The sequence below is a fragment of the Stylophora pistillata genome, chromosome 1 (genome assembly GCF_964205215.1).
Source record: "Stylophora pistillata chromosome 1, jaStyPist1.2, whole genome shotgun sequence".
Lineage (NCBI taxonomy): Eukaryota > Metazoa > Cnidaria > Anthozoa > Scleractinia > Pocilloporidae > Stylophora > Stylophora pistillata.
Window position 1 is genome coordinate 58,288,743 of NC_142519.1, and position 20,060 is coordinate 58,308,802.

The 20,060-nt window shown below is 39.5% G+C and overlaps 2 protein-coding genes and 1 pseudogene across 3 annotated transcripts; 1 reads left to right on the forward strand and 2 right to left on the reverse strand.

Annotated features, from left to right (window-relative positions):
- Nucleotides 1-1,128: 1,128 nt before the first annotated feature.
- On the reverse strand, nucleotides 1,129-6,323 carry LOC148743337 (uncharacterized). The gene is made up of 5 exons (XM_088750896.1): nucleotides 6,060-6,323; nucleotides 4,218-4,364; nucleotides 3,403-3,873; nucleotides 2,612-2,761; nucleotides 1,129-1,988 (listed from the first exon to the last, which is right to left on the reverse strand). Exons 1-5 carry the CDS (start codon nucleotides 6,321-6,323, stop codon nucleotides 1,770-1,772), a joined length of 1,251 nt encoding a protein of 416 aa, XP_088607022.1. The 3' UTR covers nucleotides 1,129-1,769.
- Nucleotides 6,324-8,740: 2,417 nt separating this feature from the next.
- Nucleotides 8,741-15,594, forward strand: LOC148743338 (uncharacterized; annotated as a pseudogene). The gene is made up of 6 exons (XR_015997264.1): nucleotides 8,741-8,813; nucleotides 10,100-10,213; nucleotides 13,492-13,838; nucleotides 14,386-14,550; nucleotides 15,105-15,218; nucleotides 15,349-15,594. The product of XR_015997264.1 is annotated as an uncharacterized LOC148743338 (transcript).
- A 2,232-nt stretch (nucleotides 15,595-17,826) lies between these two features.
- Nucleotides 17,827-19,974, reverse strand: LOC148743339 (uncharacterized). The gene has a single exon (XM_088750917.1). The coding sequence runs from the start codon at nucleotides 19,972-19,974 to the stop codon at nucleotides 17,827-17,829; it is 2,148 nt and encodes a 715-aa protein (XP_088607043.1).
- Nucleotides 19,975-20,060: the final 86 nt, after the last annotated feature.

The following is a 20,060-nucleotide window of genomic DNA, read 5'->3' on the forward strand; positions in this document are numbered from 1 at the left end:
TTCGTAAAACCCCCCGAGAGAAAGGCCTAGTACCTTTCTATCCCAGAAAGCCAAAGCAGAAGTCAAAACAAGGAAAATGGCGGCAAAATTGTGCAGTTACTGGGACTTGTATCTTTCGTGTTCTTCCTTCCTAAAATTGGGGTATTAAAAAATGGCGTGTTTGGATTTTGAGCTCTGTGAATATACGAAGAGTTTGCCGGCTCGAGGAAAATTAGAGGGCCAACATATTCGACCGTTTACGAGCGATTTAGTTTAGCAAACTTCTGCAGAATGCATATCGAACTACGCGGTTGCGAATCTTCACAAGGTTGTTCCAACGACATAACAATTGTAACACCTAGTCGAAGCAGATTTTAAAAGTTTGTATGGGAAAATAGAGTCAGAATTATGAGTTTACTTGTTTACCTTGGGAAAAAGTAGGCTTGAATTTGAGTATTTCTTTTTCGTAGCGATAGACGCTTTAACCGATGCAGGCTGCATTTCCAAGTACGCAGCGAAAGAATATCCCATTCTTAGACAGCTATTTTGAAAAAATAATCTATTCCAATACACTTTCTCATACTGTTTCGGCGCCATTTTGCTTGTAACACGAGAATTGCCTCCGCCATATTGTCCCAAATTTCTGGCAATGATTTGAGTTTATAGGCGTAAATTAAAAAAAGTTTGGTTGGGATGTCTTTTAGGCCTTCAAGGGCCGTTGTCACGTGATGTGAAAGGTCGATACAGGTGAAATTTGGAAAGCTCTTAAACAGCCTTAAAAACACGACACCTAGTTTCTCTAAAATTGTGAATCACCATAACATGTTGTCCTTATGAAAAGACATCATCTTTGACAACCGTATATTGCTTTACATTTAAAAACTATTCGCCGAAAGGGAGGTGGTTAGTGGTGAATATTTACCGAGCCGCCGAAAACAGTCAGATAATAGAGCACAAAAAGATGAGTTGAAGTTATTCATTCCTGCAACGATTAGGCAAAAAATCCCGCGCGCGTTGCTCGGAAGTGAATAGCAAAGGATATTCGGAGTTTGAGTTGCTAATCAGAGCGTGCCTTCGATGCTATCCTTTGTTTTAGTATATATTAAGATGATATATAGACAAGATAACAAGAAAGGTAACAAAACCAAGTACAAGACAAATAAAGCTTTAATATGTAGGCAGAGATACATTTATGTATAGGTATTAAACACTTACAGCGAGTAATATGATAACAGTTTTGTTGGAGCAAATCACATCAATCCCTTCCATGCGATCTCGCCTTATCAAGCTCTGGTGAAAGGTTTTTACTTCCGGGGTAACGCGGTTTGCATTTCCCTATCACCTCTGACTAGTTACAACTGTTCACCTGGCAGATAAATATACTGTTTTGAAACTCATTATTCCGGAGTACTTAGGTTTTACTTCTTTATGCGATAAAGCAGTTCTTGTTTCTGTTTTGGAGCAACTTCTAATTTTTCTCACTAAGCTAACGCGAACGCGAGTAGCTAGTGTCGCAAAACAAAAACCAAAGTAATCACCACGTCAAATGAAAATAGGGAAGCTATCGAAAAGCAAGTTGGGAAAATCTTGAAACCCGTGAGCGTAAAAAAAGGCAGTGACTAGATTGCGATGTTCTTCAGAATTTTCTTCTGGGGGGGAAGGGGGATTGGGCACTAAGACAAAACTAATGCAAAGCAGGTTTACCATGAAAACTTGATCAAAAACTTACTCAATTATTTCAAGATTACCATAGTAATTATAGTTTTATGTTTCTATAATTATCATGGAGGTTAAAATGCAAGAAAATAGGCAGTCATGCAGGCCAGGAAAGTAGCAGAAGACGGGAAAATCACATGACCGGTGTTTTGTTTAGTTCCAGTCTCCGCTTCGATCGCTACCTTTATCATGTTATGTTTGCCACTTAGTATCCCGGTTACTGTGTGTTTTGACAGGCAGACGTTTGCATCAGTTCCACTTAAAGCCCACACAATTGTTACTTGGGTATCATCCTGATAATGATAGCAATACAAAGACTTGATGAATGAAGGAACGAAGGAATAAAGGCAACGAGGGAACAAGGGAACGAGGGAAGAGCAAAATGAGGGAACAAGGGAACAAGGGAACAACGGAACGAAGGCACGATGGAACGAGGGGACGAGGGAAAGAGGGAACGAGGGAATAAGGGAACGAGGAAACGAGAAAACAGGGAAACGAAGAAGCATATTGGATGAGTGAATGAGTAAGTGAAGAATGAATGAATATGAATGAATGAAGGAATGAGGAAATAAACAAGTTTGGATCATTGTGGATAAGTGCATAGATGAAGGATAAATGAATGTATGAATGAATTAATAGAAGTATGATTGGACGGATTAGAAACAATATTGAAAGCCTGTTACTTGTTCCTTACATTTGAAGAAAACTGATAACCAACTATATTGGCCTGTTATATGTTATGAAAAGCTGCTCTATTCATAGTACACAGTTTTCAATTTCTCACACAGATTTATTTCTTGAAATTTTGGCACGGCATCAATATGCAAAGCCATCGGTGACCAGCTTTCTTTCCTCGAATTAAGCCAAATTTTCTGATTGATTTTTAGAGCCTGCAGTGTCTGGCTAAAAATCTTACCTGGAACTGCACATCATTGGCAGTGTATCCTGTTACAGCATCCCTGGAGAACTCCACCATGGTTGTACCGTCCTTTTCACTCACCTTTGTGAGGAGGAAGCTTTGCTTTGGGTCTCTGCTTGGTTTTGATAAGGACGTGCTCCAGTAATCCTGTTAGCAAATGAAGGCCAATGCTAGTTATTTAAATTGCATATTTATAGAGTTTTTTAAAGGCTAGCGGGCCCTACCTTGTATTTACTCTAAAATAAAAGTTCATCTATATTATTTTCACTCATTTGTTTGTCTCTCTTTCATTTGCAATACATTTGTGAGTCAGTTATGGAGTGAGTAATTCACTGAGTCAATCTATCAGTCAGTAGTCAGTAGGTCAGTTAGTTAGCTATTCAGTGAGTCAGCAACTCAGTTAGTCATTCAGTCAGACAGTCATTTAATCAATTAGCTATCCAATAACCTAATCAGTCAGTCAGTCATTTAGTCAATTAGTTTTCAATAAGTTAGTCAGTCAGCCAGTCAGTCGGCCAGTCAGTCAGTCTGTCAATCAGTCTGTCAGTTAGCCAGCCAGTCAGTCAATCAGTCAGCTAGTCAGCCATGCAGTCTGTCAGTTAGTCAGTCAGACGTCAGTGTGTCAGTGAATTTGTCAATGAATCAGTCAGCCAGCCAGTCGCTCGGCGGTCGGTCCATCAGAAGGTTGCCCAGTTCGCCAAGCTGGTCAGTCAATTAACCAACCAATCAGCCTATCACTCAGTCAGTCAATCAACTTGTTCATTCATCCAGGCTCCCTCTATACCAACCCAGATATATCCGATATTGGAGGCAGATCCAGCCACAGCTATATCGTAGTTTTTCATGCCTCTTCCATCAGCTTTTGTGGTAAATCCTACAGCACACCAACCGGTTGTTTTACAGGTCATCTTGAACATCAGTGTGCTGTTGCTGTAGGTCCATTCGAGTTTGAATGAGCCATCGGGAGAGATGACACTTGCGTATTTTGGAGGAGCCATTGGAGTCGTGGGAGCCACCGATTGTTTTATCGTGGGAGCCACCGATTGTTTTATCGTGGGAGCCACCGATTCATTTGTCGACATCATTGTTGCCGATGGTTGTATGGCTGTTGTTGATGGCGACGGTGGAGGTTCCTTCGCTAAAGAAATCAAGTTATATCTCCCATCCAATATTTTGGTCTTGTCGTGTTTTGACAAACCATTATTGTTCGCATCACTGTCGTTTTTCGAAGCGAATATCACTTTAACTTCGGTGGTATTCTGCACAAAGATAAAAAAAAAAAACGAAGGAAATTTTGTGGTAGGTGGTTTGAGAACAGATGCTGGGGATGAATCGTTCAATGGGGATCTGTTAGACATGTTCCCTAAGAATATCTTTCTTCCATATTTTCTGTAGAAAATTCTTTGGATTGGGTGGATGGGGGGGGGGGGGGGGGGTCTAAGATACTCGTTTTCTTCCCCCCTGAAGGATTTCCACTGAAGGATTTCCGCTGCGAACAACTCGGCTTTTCGGCATAAAAAGATATCATATCAAGTTAAAACTAGAAAAGGCGAATTTAGAGCAGTGTTGTCATCTTTACGCTACTAAATCGTATCATTAATACCTTAAATTGGACGTCTTCAGCATCTCCCGTCTCAGCATCCCTGTAAAACTCCACAGTGGTTTTCCCACCAGCTTCAGAGGCTGATATGAGTTTGTAACTTTGTATTCCATCTTTTTTCGGTGGTCCCGGCCCTCGGCTCCAGTAATCCTGTCAAAATAAAGTCCAACCGCCTCAGGTTTACCATAAAGCGTCAAAGTGAAAAACACCACTGTTTATAATTTCAACCTAAATTTTTTATATAGAGAATTTGTCGATTGAGTATCGTAGAACCAAACCCAACGTACTCAGGGCAGCCAATCAGAGAAAGTAGGAGCGATGATAACTCAAAATAAACCATATATGGTCAGCTACAAGCGCAAGCGCGGGAAAAAAAAAGCGAGTGTCCGAGTCATGATCGGTTTTAATTTTGTATCTGATTGGTTGAAAGGGTAGCGGAAGTAATCTACACCAGTCACGTACAGATCATTTCCTAGAAAATTAACCAACAGTGAGTGACGGGGAAACTTGTTTGCCTAACAAAGCTTAATTTTAAGATTAGGAATATCGTAAGTCGATTGTAGCCCAGCAACATTCCTCACAACAATTTCATGAGAACAACTGAAGGACGCGGTCACGATAACTCACTCCTACGCCAAAATCACCAGACTGAGAGCGTGAAAGACGAGAAGATAATATTTGATCACGAGAATTCGTTCTCCATTTCTTCAGGTTTAAATAATAATAATAATAATAATAATTTACATTTATATAGCGCAGACCTCTATATGAACATATTCAGTCGCGCTTCACAATATCGTAAGATAAAATTAAGGCAAAAGTAACTGAGATATAAGAGGCAATACTCTACTTTTAGGTGATCATGACAGAGAATCATATACTAAGTATGTTAAGTGTACTTTATATATGTGTGTGACACGTCCAGGCATGCAAGCATTCTGCACATTACTGTGGACGTCGAGGGTGTCTGAAGGGTAAATATATGTAGAATGATTTTTCGCTTTTTCTTAGTCTGACATTTTATTGGAATGGAATCTATGGATCTATTATCATTGCCTTGGAAGAAAGGAAGGAAATACATCTCAGACGACAATTTTTTACTGGGTTGTGCTCAAATGACGCAGCTTTTTTTGTCTCTAAAAAAATGTTTATTTTTTCGGTAAATAATTTGGCGACAATCCATTACTATCACACTAATTTGCTCACCGTAAAAAACTAATTTGCTCACCAACCTGTTACTTGAAATTTCTTTTGGTATGACTAACTCAAGTTGAATACGAGGGAATTATGCGTTCTTAAGAAAATGAGCTCCACGGCTGGCAATGTTAGAATAACAAAAGAAACAGAAACTCTATTATATTCGCTTCTCATAATTAATTACTAGAGAACCATTTTTACGCGACTTAATGAGTGAAAAACCGGCAGCCGAACCTAACAGCAAAAAGTACAGTTTTCACACTTTTACAGTTTTGTTTCTCTCTTCTTTCAATTTTATTGACTTTAACTTAGATGAAGATTTTCTGAAGAATGCACTAAGCCTTGTAAGTAAAGACCAGCTGGAAACCTTTTAGCACCTTTGAACGCAACCCCCTTGGGAGATATGAAACTAGAATATTGTTCCAACATTGCTAAGAACACGACAGAAGTCTGAGAAACCCTGGCCTGAAATTCGGCGTTTGATATCTTGATTTGCTCGGCTTGATTTCGAAAGAATTATTTTACAATACTTGCATGATCTCGATGCCTGCCAAAGCGGTTTGGCAAAATGAAAGCAAACTGTCAATGTGTTAAACAAAAATAAGAAACGAAGTTTATCGATGAAGAAAATATTGCAGATTGACTTACATCTACGTATCCTGCACCAGAGGTATATCCTGTCACGGCTATGTCATACCTGACCATGTTTTTGCCATCAGCTGTTTCACTAAGTGCGACCGCGCAGTAACCGGTTGTTTGACAGGCAAGAGTGAAAATCAACTTGCTGTTGTTATATCTCCATTGCAGCTTGTAAGCGCCGTCCGGAGATTCCAGGGTGGTTTTCGAGGTTGCGCTGATCTCACTAAAAGCAAGTGAGGCCAAAGCAAGTGTTACAAAAGCAAAGAAGGCCATGTTCCATCCTTCGTTTGCCTTACGTGAAGATGAGATGTTCGGGCAAGTACTCTCAGGTCACGAAAGTAATGATTATTGATCTCACAGACGTTCTTACAATAGCTACGGGATTACGTCACAATGACGTTTGCGGGATCGGGAACGTCGTAAACTTTCCAATATTATTGTGTCATTTGGCAGCGATGACCAAACTAATCTACAATTTCTATGCCTGATAAACGCCTGTCTTTTTTGTCATCGAAGATTTTCATATTTTCCTTATATTTTGTGCGTGAAAGTTTCTGGCATCTAGCAGAAACAATATTGACTTTTACATAACCGGATTAGCGTTTATTGTTAAAGCATACTCAGCATTCCTGGATCGCAGAGTTCTTTTTCGTGTTCAAATCCACTAGTTTATTTTAGGAAGAAATGATGGGTGTGAAACCTGAGAAATATTTAACGCTTTCATGACCAAACTTTGGCTTTACACAAATGAAATCAAGATAGGAGAAAAAAAAAAAAAACAAACAAAAAAAAAAACAAGAAAATTAGAGAACACAAGTGCCGGTTATTCAGAGTCTTTGATTATGTTCAAGTGGTTTAAAGTGACTTCACTGATTTATTTGATTTACCTCCTTGCGGTCTTAATTACTTTTCAAAAAGTTATCATAATCTCTTTATTGCAAAGCTACAGCCTCTTAGAAAGACCTCCGCTCGATTTTAGCTTTATCTATCTGTATGTCAGAAGCGTTCCATCAACCGAACTTTTTATCTTTGAATTAGAAGCAGCATTTCAAGATTCATCTTTCTGCGAAGTCGAAAAAAAAGATCTGTCTATGCGGTCAACGCCACCTTAAATTTTAGAACTGATAGATTTTGGGGGACTCGGTGCCCTGATATGTTTGTGCTGGGCCCAGCCTCCTTAACTCAGGATTCTAGCCCCGGTCAAAGTCACTGTGTCGTGTTCTTAGACAGGTTATTTACTCTCCCGGTGTCTCTTCCCCCAAGAAGTTACGATTAAACTGCAAACTGTTTGGAAAACTTGACGCCCTAAACTGAATTCTTTCCCATGGGGAGTTGGGAAGACGCCAAATGGCTTGTCGCTAAGAAAACTAAGATGAACCAAGGAAAGGGAGGTGTTTTGGCTTGTGATAATAATACAGCAGTTGACGTGTATGACATGACGAGCAGTCTGATGACGTCACATAATCACACTCCTCCTGTAAGTCGATCATTGTTCCAGACAATTCTGGAGTTTCCCAGATATTTTTCATGTAACAAACCGCATGAAAATGATCTACTGCCAAGAGCAAGATAATCACGTGATTATCTCGTGTTATTGCGTACCATGCATTGACAGGAGGCATTGCCAGATTTCTCTTGATTTGAGACACATTCTTAACCTTTTGAACGCGGTATTTTTGATATCAGCTTCGTATTGAAAATACGCAGCCCTCACCAATTCACAAATAGTTACATTCGCTTTCAGGACCAGGTAGCATTTCGTTTGCACATCCTTTGAACAACTTTGCATGAGTGAACTTTCTTTAATGATCGAATTTAAGATCGGACCCTCTACTCAGCTTTTCTCAAGCATCATTACTTTTTTATGTCTTCCGAATTAGTTGCAACAGCAGAGAGGTTGGCATTGATTTTAATTTTTCTCTCCCTTGCTGTGATTTCAGCTACTGTTCATAGATGTCTTTGTCTTTTAATTTGGCCTCCCATGGTCCTAAATACGAAATTCGTCGCAGGACATCCTCAGACAACAAACCATCGCGTGATTTCTGAGGGACATTGTGGAGTTGTACTTCGGAGTTATAGAAGGGTTTGTAGCGTCTTTTAACCGTTTTCATATCTTAAATTTCGTCTAGACAGCATTGACATTCTCTAACTATGATGCTGATGCAACTGAGCTACTCGAGTTTTTAGGGTGGAAAAATCTTGCACGCCAGCAGGAAATCCATAAAGCCACCATGATGTTTAGATGTCTGCAGGGGCTAGCTCCAAGGTATCTATATTCAAAGTTTACGTGGCGTGACTCTGCTTATGACCTCAGGGACTCTGAAAATAAGCTTAATGTTCCACTACCGCGCACTAATTATTACAGAAAAAGCTTTAGCTACAATGGCGCCACATTATGGAACAGTTTACCACGCGATATAAGGAACACAGAGTCTCTGGGGTTATTTAAACGTAAGATCAATGACATTTTTAAAGTCTAACGCACGGCATTCACGGAAAACAGCTTTAGTGTTATAGTATGTAGTTTTAATTTTAAATATCTTAGCGTATGTGATATGTATTTTTATAGGCTGATGAATTGATCGTGTCTAAATAAAGATTACAATACAATACAATACAATCGAGCGATTTTACTCAACACTAATCAATGCACGAGTCTTCGGCGCTGGCTAGATGTGGGGAAACGAAACATGGCGAGATGCATCAGAGTTATTTCCCTCGGACTACACGTACACGATTTCCGCGAGAAACTCCTATCTCTAGGTAATGCAAACGGACAAAAATACGCAGCTCCCAGTTGGCTCGTCAACTCAGTTTGTAGAGTACTGCACCGGTATCGCAGAGGTCATGGGTTCAACTCCTGACAGGCCTTAATTTTTTTCAGGCTTTATTTTCACCACCGCCTAAGTAGTGTTCGCTACTACGAAGATCGCTCTAATCTGCAAAATTAATTGTTATGCCAAGCATTAAAAAGTATGTCGTGAAAAAGGTAGAAGGTACAATATTCTATCTTCAGCATTTAGAAAGAGTCGACGACATGAATTCTTTGAAACCATGTTAAAAAGATCCAAGCTTCTGCGGAGGAAAATATATGAACTCCTTGATAAACCTGCCAACCTAAGTCACATTTGCTCCTCTTTCATTGTAGCTTAAACTACTTTAGCTCTTTCAAAGGGCCGGACCGCCATGACGAAAAATATTGATTGCGTAATATCTGGAAGATTTCTCATGTCTCGAGTAGTTGTCACAAATAGAACGAGAAGCGATTTCGAACAGTTTAAATTTACATTACTAGTGTTGGTCGAATCACATTCTCGGAGTCTCGAAGCCACCACAGAGTTAACCTGTACAGCAGAAAAGCAGATTGCCTGAAAATTTCAAACGAGTCTCATCCAAGAATTTCCACTCTGAATTCCATCTTAAGATTGAAAAAGAATTTGTGAACGACTGGGGACAAATTCATCATTATGAGCTCGTTTTCCGTCACTGAGCAACTGTTCATAACCACAGCTGTAAGGTTGCCTGTTAATAAATGTCAGCAGTTTAAGAAGAGATCCTCTCTTCGATTTCACTTTATCGTTGTGTTTTCTAAAAATAACTGCGTTTGTGGAGCTATCCTCAGTAAAAGATTATTATTTGATAGTGGCGAGAGATTTAGATGGAAAGAGTGCATGTCTTTGGGGTAATACAAATCTGTATTCTTTGAGACTAAAAACTGGCTTTGCTTTTGCGTTTTTCATTTTACGTATTCCAACTAGTCTGACTATCCCACCCGTTAATGTAATTCAACGTCAGATACTTTAATTATAATATGATTATAATTTTTTTTTTATGGTATGTTCTGCACCAAATAAGGACATGATTTTTGTTCAAAGGTATATAAAGAAACTTGAAATATAGCCTCGTCGAGGATGCTTCCTATAGCTTGTAACGATTTCTATGTGCTCCTTAATTTCTCAAATCGAAAAGGAGCTCCACTCAAATAAGCTTGAAAGCTGTCATTCAAGCATTTTAACCTTAAAGCAACCTTTCATTCCTACCTGTGGCAGTGTTCATTTACAAATGGTTATGTTCACTTCAAGTTATAAGAGCGATCATTTTTTTTAAGAAAAAAGGCGTGCTTCTCTTGAGTTGGCTCTGCGTATGCTTGCCAAGCGTGCAAGGTAATTTTCTGTGTGCTATTTCTTTACTTTTGCGATGTATTCCAATGCGGTCTTTAATTGCTTTTCTCGATCGCTACCGTCCGGGACATCTTCAATGTTCTTTTCTCTTAGAAAACAAATGCCACTCCCGCTTATTTGTCAAATAGAATTTTTATCTTTTGGGGCCATGATTAGGGATGATAAATCCATGGCTGATTTAATTTTGTAAATCAACTTATTTTTATAGAAGGAAGAACAAATACGTTCGTCTCAGTGGAATGCTTGTGATTCCACCTTTCATTTCTTTCGATATGCCCCAATCTCAATCAGAGTAACAAATTCCTACCGGGTTTATTGGTAGAATATCACGTCTCACTACCTCGAGCTCTATTAAAATATTCAAAATTCTGCTTTCAAGCTTAGAATTGACAAAGATGTATGATAAGGTGTCCAAGGGACTGATCATGGCTCTGATGGTTGGGGCACATTGGGAAGAACTCGAGCATAAAGCTCTGTATGGAAGAAAAGGAAATACTTGCCTGAAAACTCGTTTCCACAACTGTGAACCGAGCTTTTACTTTATCAAAACGTCTGAAATATTTTTATATCTCAAACTATCGACAAAGTTTACTTTTCTTTCTCTGGTAAATTCCGCAAGGTCGTGGGACTGATCTATGCAATTTGATCAGCTCACGCGAAATTGGCGTTGGCTAGCAGACTTTTTGCACTTGCTAGACCAGGGATATTTGCCTTCAATGGAACGAGATATTCAGTGGAGTGGAGTTATGAGTAAATTTAAGTTTGCAAAAGAAGGATGCATCCCTAACCAAGTAAATTTTATTTATACTTATAGTTTGCGCCCGAAAGTTGCGTTTCATGCTTCGTTATCCGTTCTAGTACCATACAAGATGTTTGATTTTTAATCCAATTCAGCTATGACACGTTTTTTAGATGATATTTTCCGCTTTTCTGTCCTCGATAGAAAAAACGCTCTAAGTCAGCGCTGTTCTATCGAGACAATTTGACCACTACTAACCCAGACCAAATGAAATCTGAATCTTTTGATTAAGGAATACGCCGTACATCCACGGAATACATCAACCTTTTGTGCAAATTAGATTTTTGTCATAGGGAAAATTTCAACATTAATCATTCACCGACAAGTTGGTTGACTATACTCCACTCTGCTTCAAACTTTGAGATGACAGTTCAAATCGAAGGACCAGATTACCTTATTTCGATTAACGCATAGAACTCAGTACTCATTTTGTCGATCCTTACTCAGCAGATCACTGCTAATCAGCGACTTGAGGGGTTTTGAGGATGCATTATTCTTAAAAAAAAAAAAGTTCTTCACTTTTTTTCGTCTATTTACTTACGGCAACGGAAAACTGTAACCACCTATTTAGCATTTTGGTCAAACAAGTGTGGCAATTTGATGAGGGTACGCCTAAAAGCCATAAACAGTCTTGCACGTCGTTCACCTTTCGACATCAAACGCTGCTCGAGTCTCATTTGTCGGTACGTAATGAAGGGTTAGCTATTTTCCATAACCTTTTATGCTCGTCAGCTTAACAGCTGTTATCACATATCGGCGTGTCGGCGACATCTTTCAAGTTTTTTGTTCGCAAAATTCCAGGCCACCTACGTGCGCTCTGGCTCGTCGCACAAAGATATCAAGGGAGCCGAAACACATCATTTCCGACGACCTTTGCTATTGGGTTGGCCCGGGTTGGTCTCTTCTTTTCTTCCCGGCTTTCTTTCGAGTCCTACTGTTTTTACGCTCATTTGGACCTACCTGCGATGTGACTTTATGAGTTTGACCATTTTTGAGGGTCTCCCAGGGGTAGCCTGCGAACAGGCTCCCGGCTTGGAGGGCGCGAAGCAGGGGAAGGTGAAGGGGAGCCTCCCCTTCCCCTTCCCCTGCTTCGCGCCCTCCAAGCTGGGAGCATGTTCGCAGGTTATCCCAGGGGGGGTCCTTGTTCCCTTGTTCCCGTCCAAAATTGTCCTACGTTCCCATGTTCCCACACTGTTTCCTTACTTGTTCCCCGTGTAATAAATTTGCTTGCCACTTATCACCGCCCTCAATTCCCTCCCGCAAAAAAGAAAGACACCAAAAACAAAACTTATAATAGAATAGAATAATTTTATGAGAATGAGATGAACATGGTTATGCGCATTCGATCATATCTTTTATTGCATGTTAGACTACGCAATATAAGAAATAAACATTGTTATTAATACTATAATTATAGTTAATGAATAATCACAAATAAAGAGCTTATTCAAGCGTTAGATATATTCAAATACGAGCCAGATTTGAGAAACCTACCTATTAACTGCCGCTCCTTCGTTATCAGTTTGGTAATCGCTGCATTCCTCTGTTCTTGGGAATCAATCTCAAACACTCTACCTTTTGGACAGTTCTTTGTGACTTGAAACTCTTTCATACTGATCTTCACTCTGAATCTCGCTATGCTTAGCTGGCTACACCGATCTGCGATTCGAAATCCTTCTCTAACTCGAACAATAAAATCAAATAATGTCTTGTCACTCTCGCCCCCTATTCCCATTTCAGAGGACCAATGCATATGCTGTTTTTCATCGCCATTTTTATAAATCGCAGCAGTGACAGGCAGCACAACACGATCGGCAAATCTCTCCGCCATCTTGGCAATCTGTGACAACAGGTTCCCGCCAACTTCTCGCACCCAGACTCCCAGCTGATTGCTTTGTCTTTGTTTGATTTCTAGTGTACGTAAAGTAAGACGAAACCAATGACAGTAGTGCATAAATGACCATAAATCAAATCTCAGAAATAACGGTCTTTATTTCTTATATCACAATATTTTCTCCTCTGATTTGTACAGTTTTGTTCTCCTCTTCCCTAAAAATAGGCTTATGTTCCCTTGTTCCCTTCAATATTTTGCCAACGTTCCCTTGTTCCCCAAAACCCCTGGGAGACTCTCATTTTTTACAAGATTCAGCTGAAGCTTTTGATAAGAGATAATTTTTCAGCAATTATAATGAGTGTTATGCTTTCTCTGACGTCAATTAAAATGGCGGATTCTCGCTTAAATCATTTTCCCCAGCAGAATCGAATTTCTGCCTTCCCAACCTTAGTTTCTACTGACCCGCTTCATTTACAATTTGATATGGTTTGACATTCAATAAATTCAACAGTTTATAACGGAGAATAGGCAGAGAGCCTACGAAGAACCCTTGCAGGACCCTCCTGTATCGCGCATCCGAGGATTGACTGGTTAATTACATTAGAGAATTTCAAATTTTATTCATAGGAGTTGAGAGAGGAAAAGTTGCCATAAATCAGGAGGGAAGTTGCGGCGCCCACTGTCAGACGGTGTCATTTAGCAACCGTTTCTCCGGTGGAGCTCCTTTCGTGTTCGCTTCTCTTAACCATGGAAATGTCTCATCCATTGTTCACGATTCTGCATTCATTTGGGTTGAGGATGTCACTGCAGCCGATTTCAAAGCCTGTTTGGTGCAAGGAGGACATAGCTCTGGAGGTAACACTACTATCGATTGGCTTGCGTTCCACGGTGCTCAATCGGGAGTTTATCATGGAAAAACTAGTTTCGGCCTGTTTACCACTGGAACAAAGTGTGAACAGGTCTCATTTCCTCAGGTAATTTAAAGAATGGAGGTTACTTCGGTTAATAAGTCTCGCCATGATGTTCACAAAATCATCGAGAATGTTAAAAATCCTCAACTAATATGTAGTCTCCTTCGCAACCGTTCTTTAGGATATAATTTGAATATATCAAAAAAGTTGAAATGGTAAATTGGCCACCGTTATGATTATAAAAGCTGACGTTTGGAGCGTTAGCCCTTCGTCGGAGCGAAGGGCTAACGCTCGAAACGTCAGCTTTTATAATCATAACGGTGGCCAATTTACCATTTCAACTTTGTTGATATATTCAAATTGTTTCGTTACCCCCACCGACGCAGCCCCAAACAGTTTTTTTAGAAACTATCAGCCTTCGTTCTTTAGGATGTCACCCAACGCTTTTCGTTGCGAGACATCCTCACGATCAGAAGGCAACCATTTCGTTAGGAATTTTTGATAAGCGCGATAACCCTTTGCTTTGCTAAGGTAGAGAGCTCGTCTAACCATATTAATATATAGACCATAGAAATGAAAAATGGCTGATAGCAGGAGTTTTGCCTCTCAGGTCTTCTCACAGTTGCCCAAAGTCCAAGTAACTGTTAAACACCGTGCATCACGCCAATCACAGGACGCCATGAGCGTTTGGATTGAAAGTCTCTCCACAGGTCAGTTCTAAGTTTGTCTGAGGGAGTCGAGGACGTTTGATGGACCTCATAGCAATCTTGTGGTGGTATGTGGGACAACTTTTTCATTTTTTAATATGAACTCAATGAAACTCATATTAAGCATGTTGCTACAGGCAGCTTTGACTGAAATTTAAAGAGGCTTTCTTCTCGTACCAAAAAATGTTTAGAAAATGTTTCACCCTTCTGAAAAATGCTTTTGAGCTTCGAGCATTTGGTCTGGTTACTTAGTTACCCATGCCCCTAGGAAACTAAAATCAATGTCATCGCCAGACCTGATATCGCCTGTGTTTCACTATTTCATGTTTCTATAGTATTTGGATGAACATTTATCGCGCTTGCCCAATTTCAGACCATTTCAAGGTCCCCTTTCGGGAAACAACGCCTGAAATATTCGGATTTAGTAGGGTTGACTTGGGCTCGAGTGATTTACTATTTGATGGATTATTAACCTACTAACTTTGAAAATTTGTGAGGATAAAAATATGAATGACGAGGTAGTTGTGTCATCAAGTACTGAGTCACTTGTGAATTCTGAAGAAGGAACCAAACACATTGGAAAATTATTTCGTCAACGTCTTTATTCTTGACTGAATTCTAGAACTGGATAGCGTATACAAATCATCCATCTTCGTGGGGAGCTAAAGAGACCTCGAAAGTTGTGTTCTCTGAGTATGACACACCAAATGCAAGAAACAGCTACACCTTATGCAAGGTATGTGCAATTAAGGGATGGCACCACATTCATGTCTTCCCAATCTCCCTGATTCCTCAGGGAATCGAGTACGTTTTCATCTTCAGATCATGCCTTTCTTCAACCAAACTGTTTTTTGCATTTATTGCAGAATATAAACTTCACAAGCCCATTTTATGAGCCACCAGTTGTTCTCACAGCTGCACTCAATGGACGCAACAACTCTGTTAACATAGGAAGTCAAGTGAAAGGTCCCTTAGTCAGTTGGCTGGAGGTATATTAACTGATTGTACACTCGCTCGCTATGGGTCTTTAGCTTATGCAAACAATGTACTGATACTACTTAGGTTAACTTTACAGAGAGAAGATGGCTGCCCTTGACTTTTCATATTTTTTTTTCATCACTGACTAGTAAAACTGACCCATTCTTCCAGCTATCCATATCTCCGTTTATCCATCTATGCATGCATGTATGCAGGTATACATGTATGCATGTACGCATGTATGCATGTATGCATGTATGCGTGTGCATGTAGGCATGTATGCCTGTGTGCATGTATACATTTGCGCATGTGTGCATATATATATGTATGCATCCAGCTATTTGTTTATGAATTAATTCATCCATCCATCCTTCCATGAATCCTTGCATCTTTGCATACCTACGCGTATGTAGCTATCTATTAACTTACTCACCTACCCGTTCATAGATAAAGATTTCAAGAGACGAGTCAGTGTAGTTGAATATTATATGGTAATATGCATATGTCGCTTATTCTTCACTTCCATAGAATTCGTAATATACACGATGTATTTTCAAACAGGTTTGGTTGATTTTGAATTCGATCGTAGAGTAGGGGAGGGTGTTAAACATTATTTGCTTTTAGTAACCGATATCTCTTTACACAGCAAGGTCATTGTTAAGTTTATTCACCCGATGCAACATTGTTTTTTTCAATCAGTTATTGTCGGACTTATCCTTTTAGTCACTCTTGTTTCTCCCTCACCTCATTTAATTGGATGAAGCAATTTTCTTGACTAGATCTTACCTCGCGCGACCTTTTTGTTTGATAGGAAGTAACCAAGTCTTCAATCAATCAATCAATCAATCAATTTATTTAACGTGGTCAGAACGCTTAGCTAAAAGCTAGTTTACAGGTACGCCACGAAATAAAAAGAAAAAAGGAAATTATAAAGCCTTGTGAAGGTATATAAATTTAAATAAATTAAGAATTAAGAACTAGAATATATAAAATGTAAAATGTAATCATTAAAAACAGGCTAATATTAAAATATAAGAATTTAATAATGTAGTCAACGAGTTGAAATATAATTAAAAATAGATCCTCACCGCGCTAGAGTCCCGTGAGATCTAATGTTTTTAAGTAATTTTTAAAACTAGTAAATGTCTGTATCTTTCGAGACTCGTCCGGTAAAGCGTTCCATAGTTTCGATGCAGCATATCTCCATGATCTTAACCCGAAGGTTGTTGATTTTACTTTTGGGAGGTCCAGTATTGTGGTGCTCCTAAGATTATAAGTGGAGCACCTAACTGTTATAAGATCATGTAAGCTTTTTGGTCCTGCATCACTAGTTAATATCTTAAAGACAGTGGACAAAATTTTCGCTAATCGCTGTTCACGAAGACTTGAGAGACCGATACGCTTACAAAGTTCCTCATAAGGGGAGGACTTATCTCTAAAAACAAAACGGAGCGCACGTTTGTTCACCAACTCTAACTTGTCAGCTGATTTCTTATTACAGAAGTGCCACGTTTCGGAGCAGTAATTAAAGTGTGGTAAAATGAAGGCTTTGTAAAGATCCCTTCTAGTCTCGAAAGACAACATTTTCTGCATCCTTTTTAACACAGCCACCTGTTGACTGACTTTTCTACATATTTTAGCAATGTGCTTTTCAAAATTCAATTTATCATCGATTGTCACGCCAAGAAGTTCCATTGTGTTGGATATGGGAAGTGGTGACTCCTCACACTTAAACACTGGTTCATCAGTTCCTTTGTGTTTTCCCAACACCATTGCCTGGTATTTTGAACTGTTCCTCTTTATACCATTACGCGCGAACCATATATCAGCACTAATAAGATCGTTGTTGATTGTTTCTTCAATTTTGGAGAGTTGATTGTCGGCGTAAAAGATTTGAGTGTCATCAGCGTAAGTGGACAGAGTGCACTTCTCGATGACATATGAAAGATCGTTCATGAAGATGTTAAATAGTAAAGGGCCGAGGATGGATCCCTGTGGTACACCATTGCAAATAGGTTGCCAATTGGACAGTGTATTCCCTAGTCTCACTCTTTGGAATCGATTTGATAAATAATCTTTTATCAGGGTGGTTGTTGCTTCATCTGCTCCATATTCTTTTAATTTCAAAACAATCAGTTCATGAGGTAAGGTGTCAAAGGCCTTGGACAAGTCCATAGAGACCAGACCGATCAATTTGTTGTTATCAATTTCTTTTTTCCATTGTTCGGTTAGACTAAGAAGTGCTGAGTCGCAGCCGTGATATTTCCTATGAGCAAACACATATTTGTGATAAATTTCTTCAAAATACGGGCTTATTCGGCAATGAACAATTTTTTCGAAAACCTTCGATAAAGCTGGCAGAATCGTTATCGGCCGATAGTTAGTTTTAATAGGCTGCAGTCTTTTTTGAGAATTGGAGTGACCTCGCCAAGTTTCCACTGTTGTGGTATCTTAGTTGAAGTTAGAACATGATTAATCAGTGTACTAAGAGGGAAGCATAAAACATCCATCGATTCTTTAACTGCTAGTGGAGGGATCCCATCACATCCAGAAGCCTTGTTTGGAGCAAGTTTCCTCATTACTTCGTAAACTTCTGTTGGATTAGTGTTGCTTAGCGACACATTCGGCTTGTTTATTAAGTTATTTGATATGTGCGATAAATCTGCTGGATAGCCATTTTGATTTTGTTCTTTGGTACTTTGAGTACAGCTTGTGAAGAAATTATTTAATGTCTCGGTCACCTCTTGAGGATTCCTGATGATTTTGTCACCCTCCTTTAATGTTATTCCGCTATTGTCTACATTCTTTCGGGAATTAACATAAGGCTTGATGGCACCCCAAAACTTCTTTTGATCTGCATATTTTTCTGAACACAGCTTCTCAAAATGTCTACGTATAGATTTTCTCCTCATGCTAACTACTTTGTTGCGCACTAGACGGTAGCTCTCCCAATCACACTTATTACGTGATCTATTAAATTTTTTCTCAAGCCGTTTTCGTTCCACCATTACTCTCCGAATTTCAGGAGTGATAAACTTCGATTCTGCTGAAGATCGTCGTTTGAAAGATCGCATTGGTGCATGGTCATCTAACTCCTGGTTGTATAACGTCTCCCAGCACCAGTAAACATCGTCTATATCATCAAAAACGTATGCAGCATGAAAAGGAACTCGACTGAGATCTGTCTGAAAATCATCTCGGTTAAAGGTCTTGAATATCCGTTTCTTGACGACTTCGGCGTTAGCATGTAACATTTTAGTTTTGAGAACCGTGTAGACTAGCAGATGATCACTGATTCCTGTTTCGATAGCGCCAGACGATTTCATAAACATGGGCACATTTGAAAGAATGACATCCAGGCAAGAAGCTCTAGTTGTTGAAATTCTTGTCGGTTCTTTAATTAATGTGTCGAGGTCATAGATATCGCATATATCCAGAAGGCATTTGCCTTGGTTATTATTCATAAACGGATGAATTATGTCACAATTTAGATCGCCAAGACAAATCACGTTTACGCAGAGAGATATCGCTTGATCCAGGACTGTAGTCAATTCAGTTCTGAAAGTAGCATTGTTAACAGAAGGAGACTTGTAGGCACTGATTAAAGCGAAGCGTCTTTGTCCGATGTGTAGGTCGAATAAGAGTGATTCCACTGATGTTGTAATGCTTTTCTTACATGTTGCGGCGATGTTATCGCGAATAAAGACGGCAAGACCGCCACCACCTTTCCTCCTGTCACGGCGAAATAACTTGTACCCGTTAACGTGAAATTGAGAGTTAGGAAAGGATCGATCGATCTTAGTTTCCTGTATGGATAGAATGTCGAAGGCTCTGTTCGTTAGCCACTCCTTGATCTCCTCAAATTTGCTAAGTAAACTGTTTACATTTAGGTTGGCTATAATGCATTCCTTGCGATTTTCGTTTCTAATTAACTTCATGTCCGAAGGTTGTGAACTAAGGTCCAGCTCAGTTTCACTCGCACTTTCATGCGTGGAACTATTCAAGGTGGAAAAGAATGAATCGCTAAACCTCGGCAAGGCACAGAAGGAGCATATCCAGTCAACAGATGGATTATTAAGGTAGTACTGAAAGGTCCAGTTCGACATATTCAGACATTTTGCATGCGACCAGGTGTTGCACTCAGAACATAAAATGGCGTCTTGATTGCTTCTTACGGATTTAGAACATTCACCACAAGGATATTTCGTATGCTTCTTTCTCGGACCAGGGTTTGGTGAAACATCTCCAGAAATCAACAATCTTTGCGCTTGAAATGTACCTACACCAGTAGCAGTGTATAATAATCTTCCTCCATTAAAACGCCTCGATGCGAGCTTAAAAGGTGGTTTGTAGTAAGCACTTGACGTTGTTAAATGGAGTGGAATAACCAGTCGCGTACAGCGTTCGGGATGCATAAAACTGCAGTTTGATGACTCATGAACTTCTCGTAGAAGTGCGACAAGGAATAAAAGACACAATAGTGTGCCGCCCATACGGACGTGTCTGACCGCCATGATGAACCTTGCTTGCCTCATTCGTCATAAACTGGAATTAAAAAAAAAAAAAAAAAAAAAAAAAAGTCTTACTTTCGAGTTTGTAT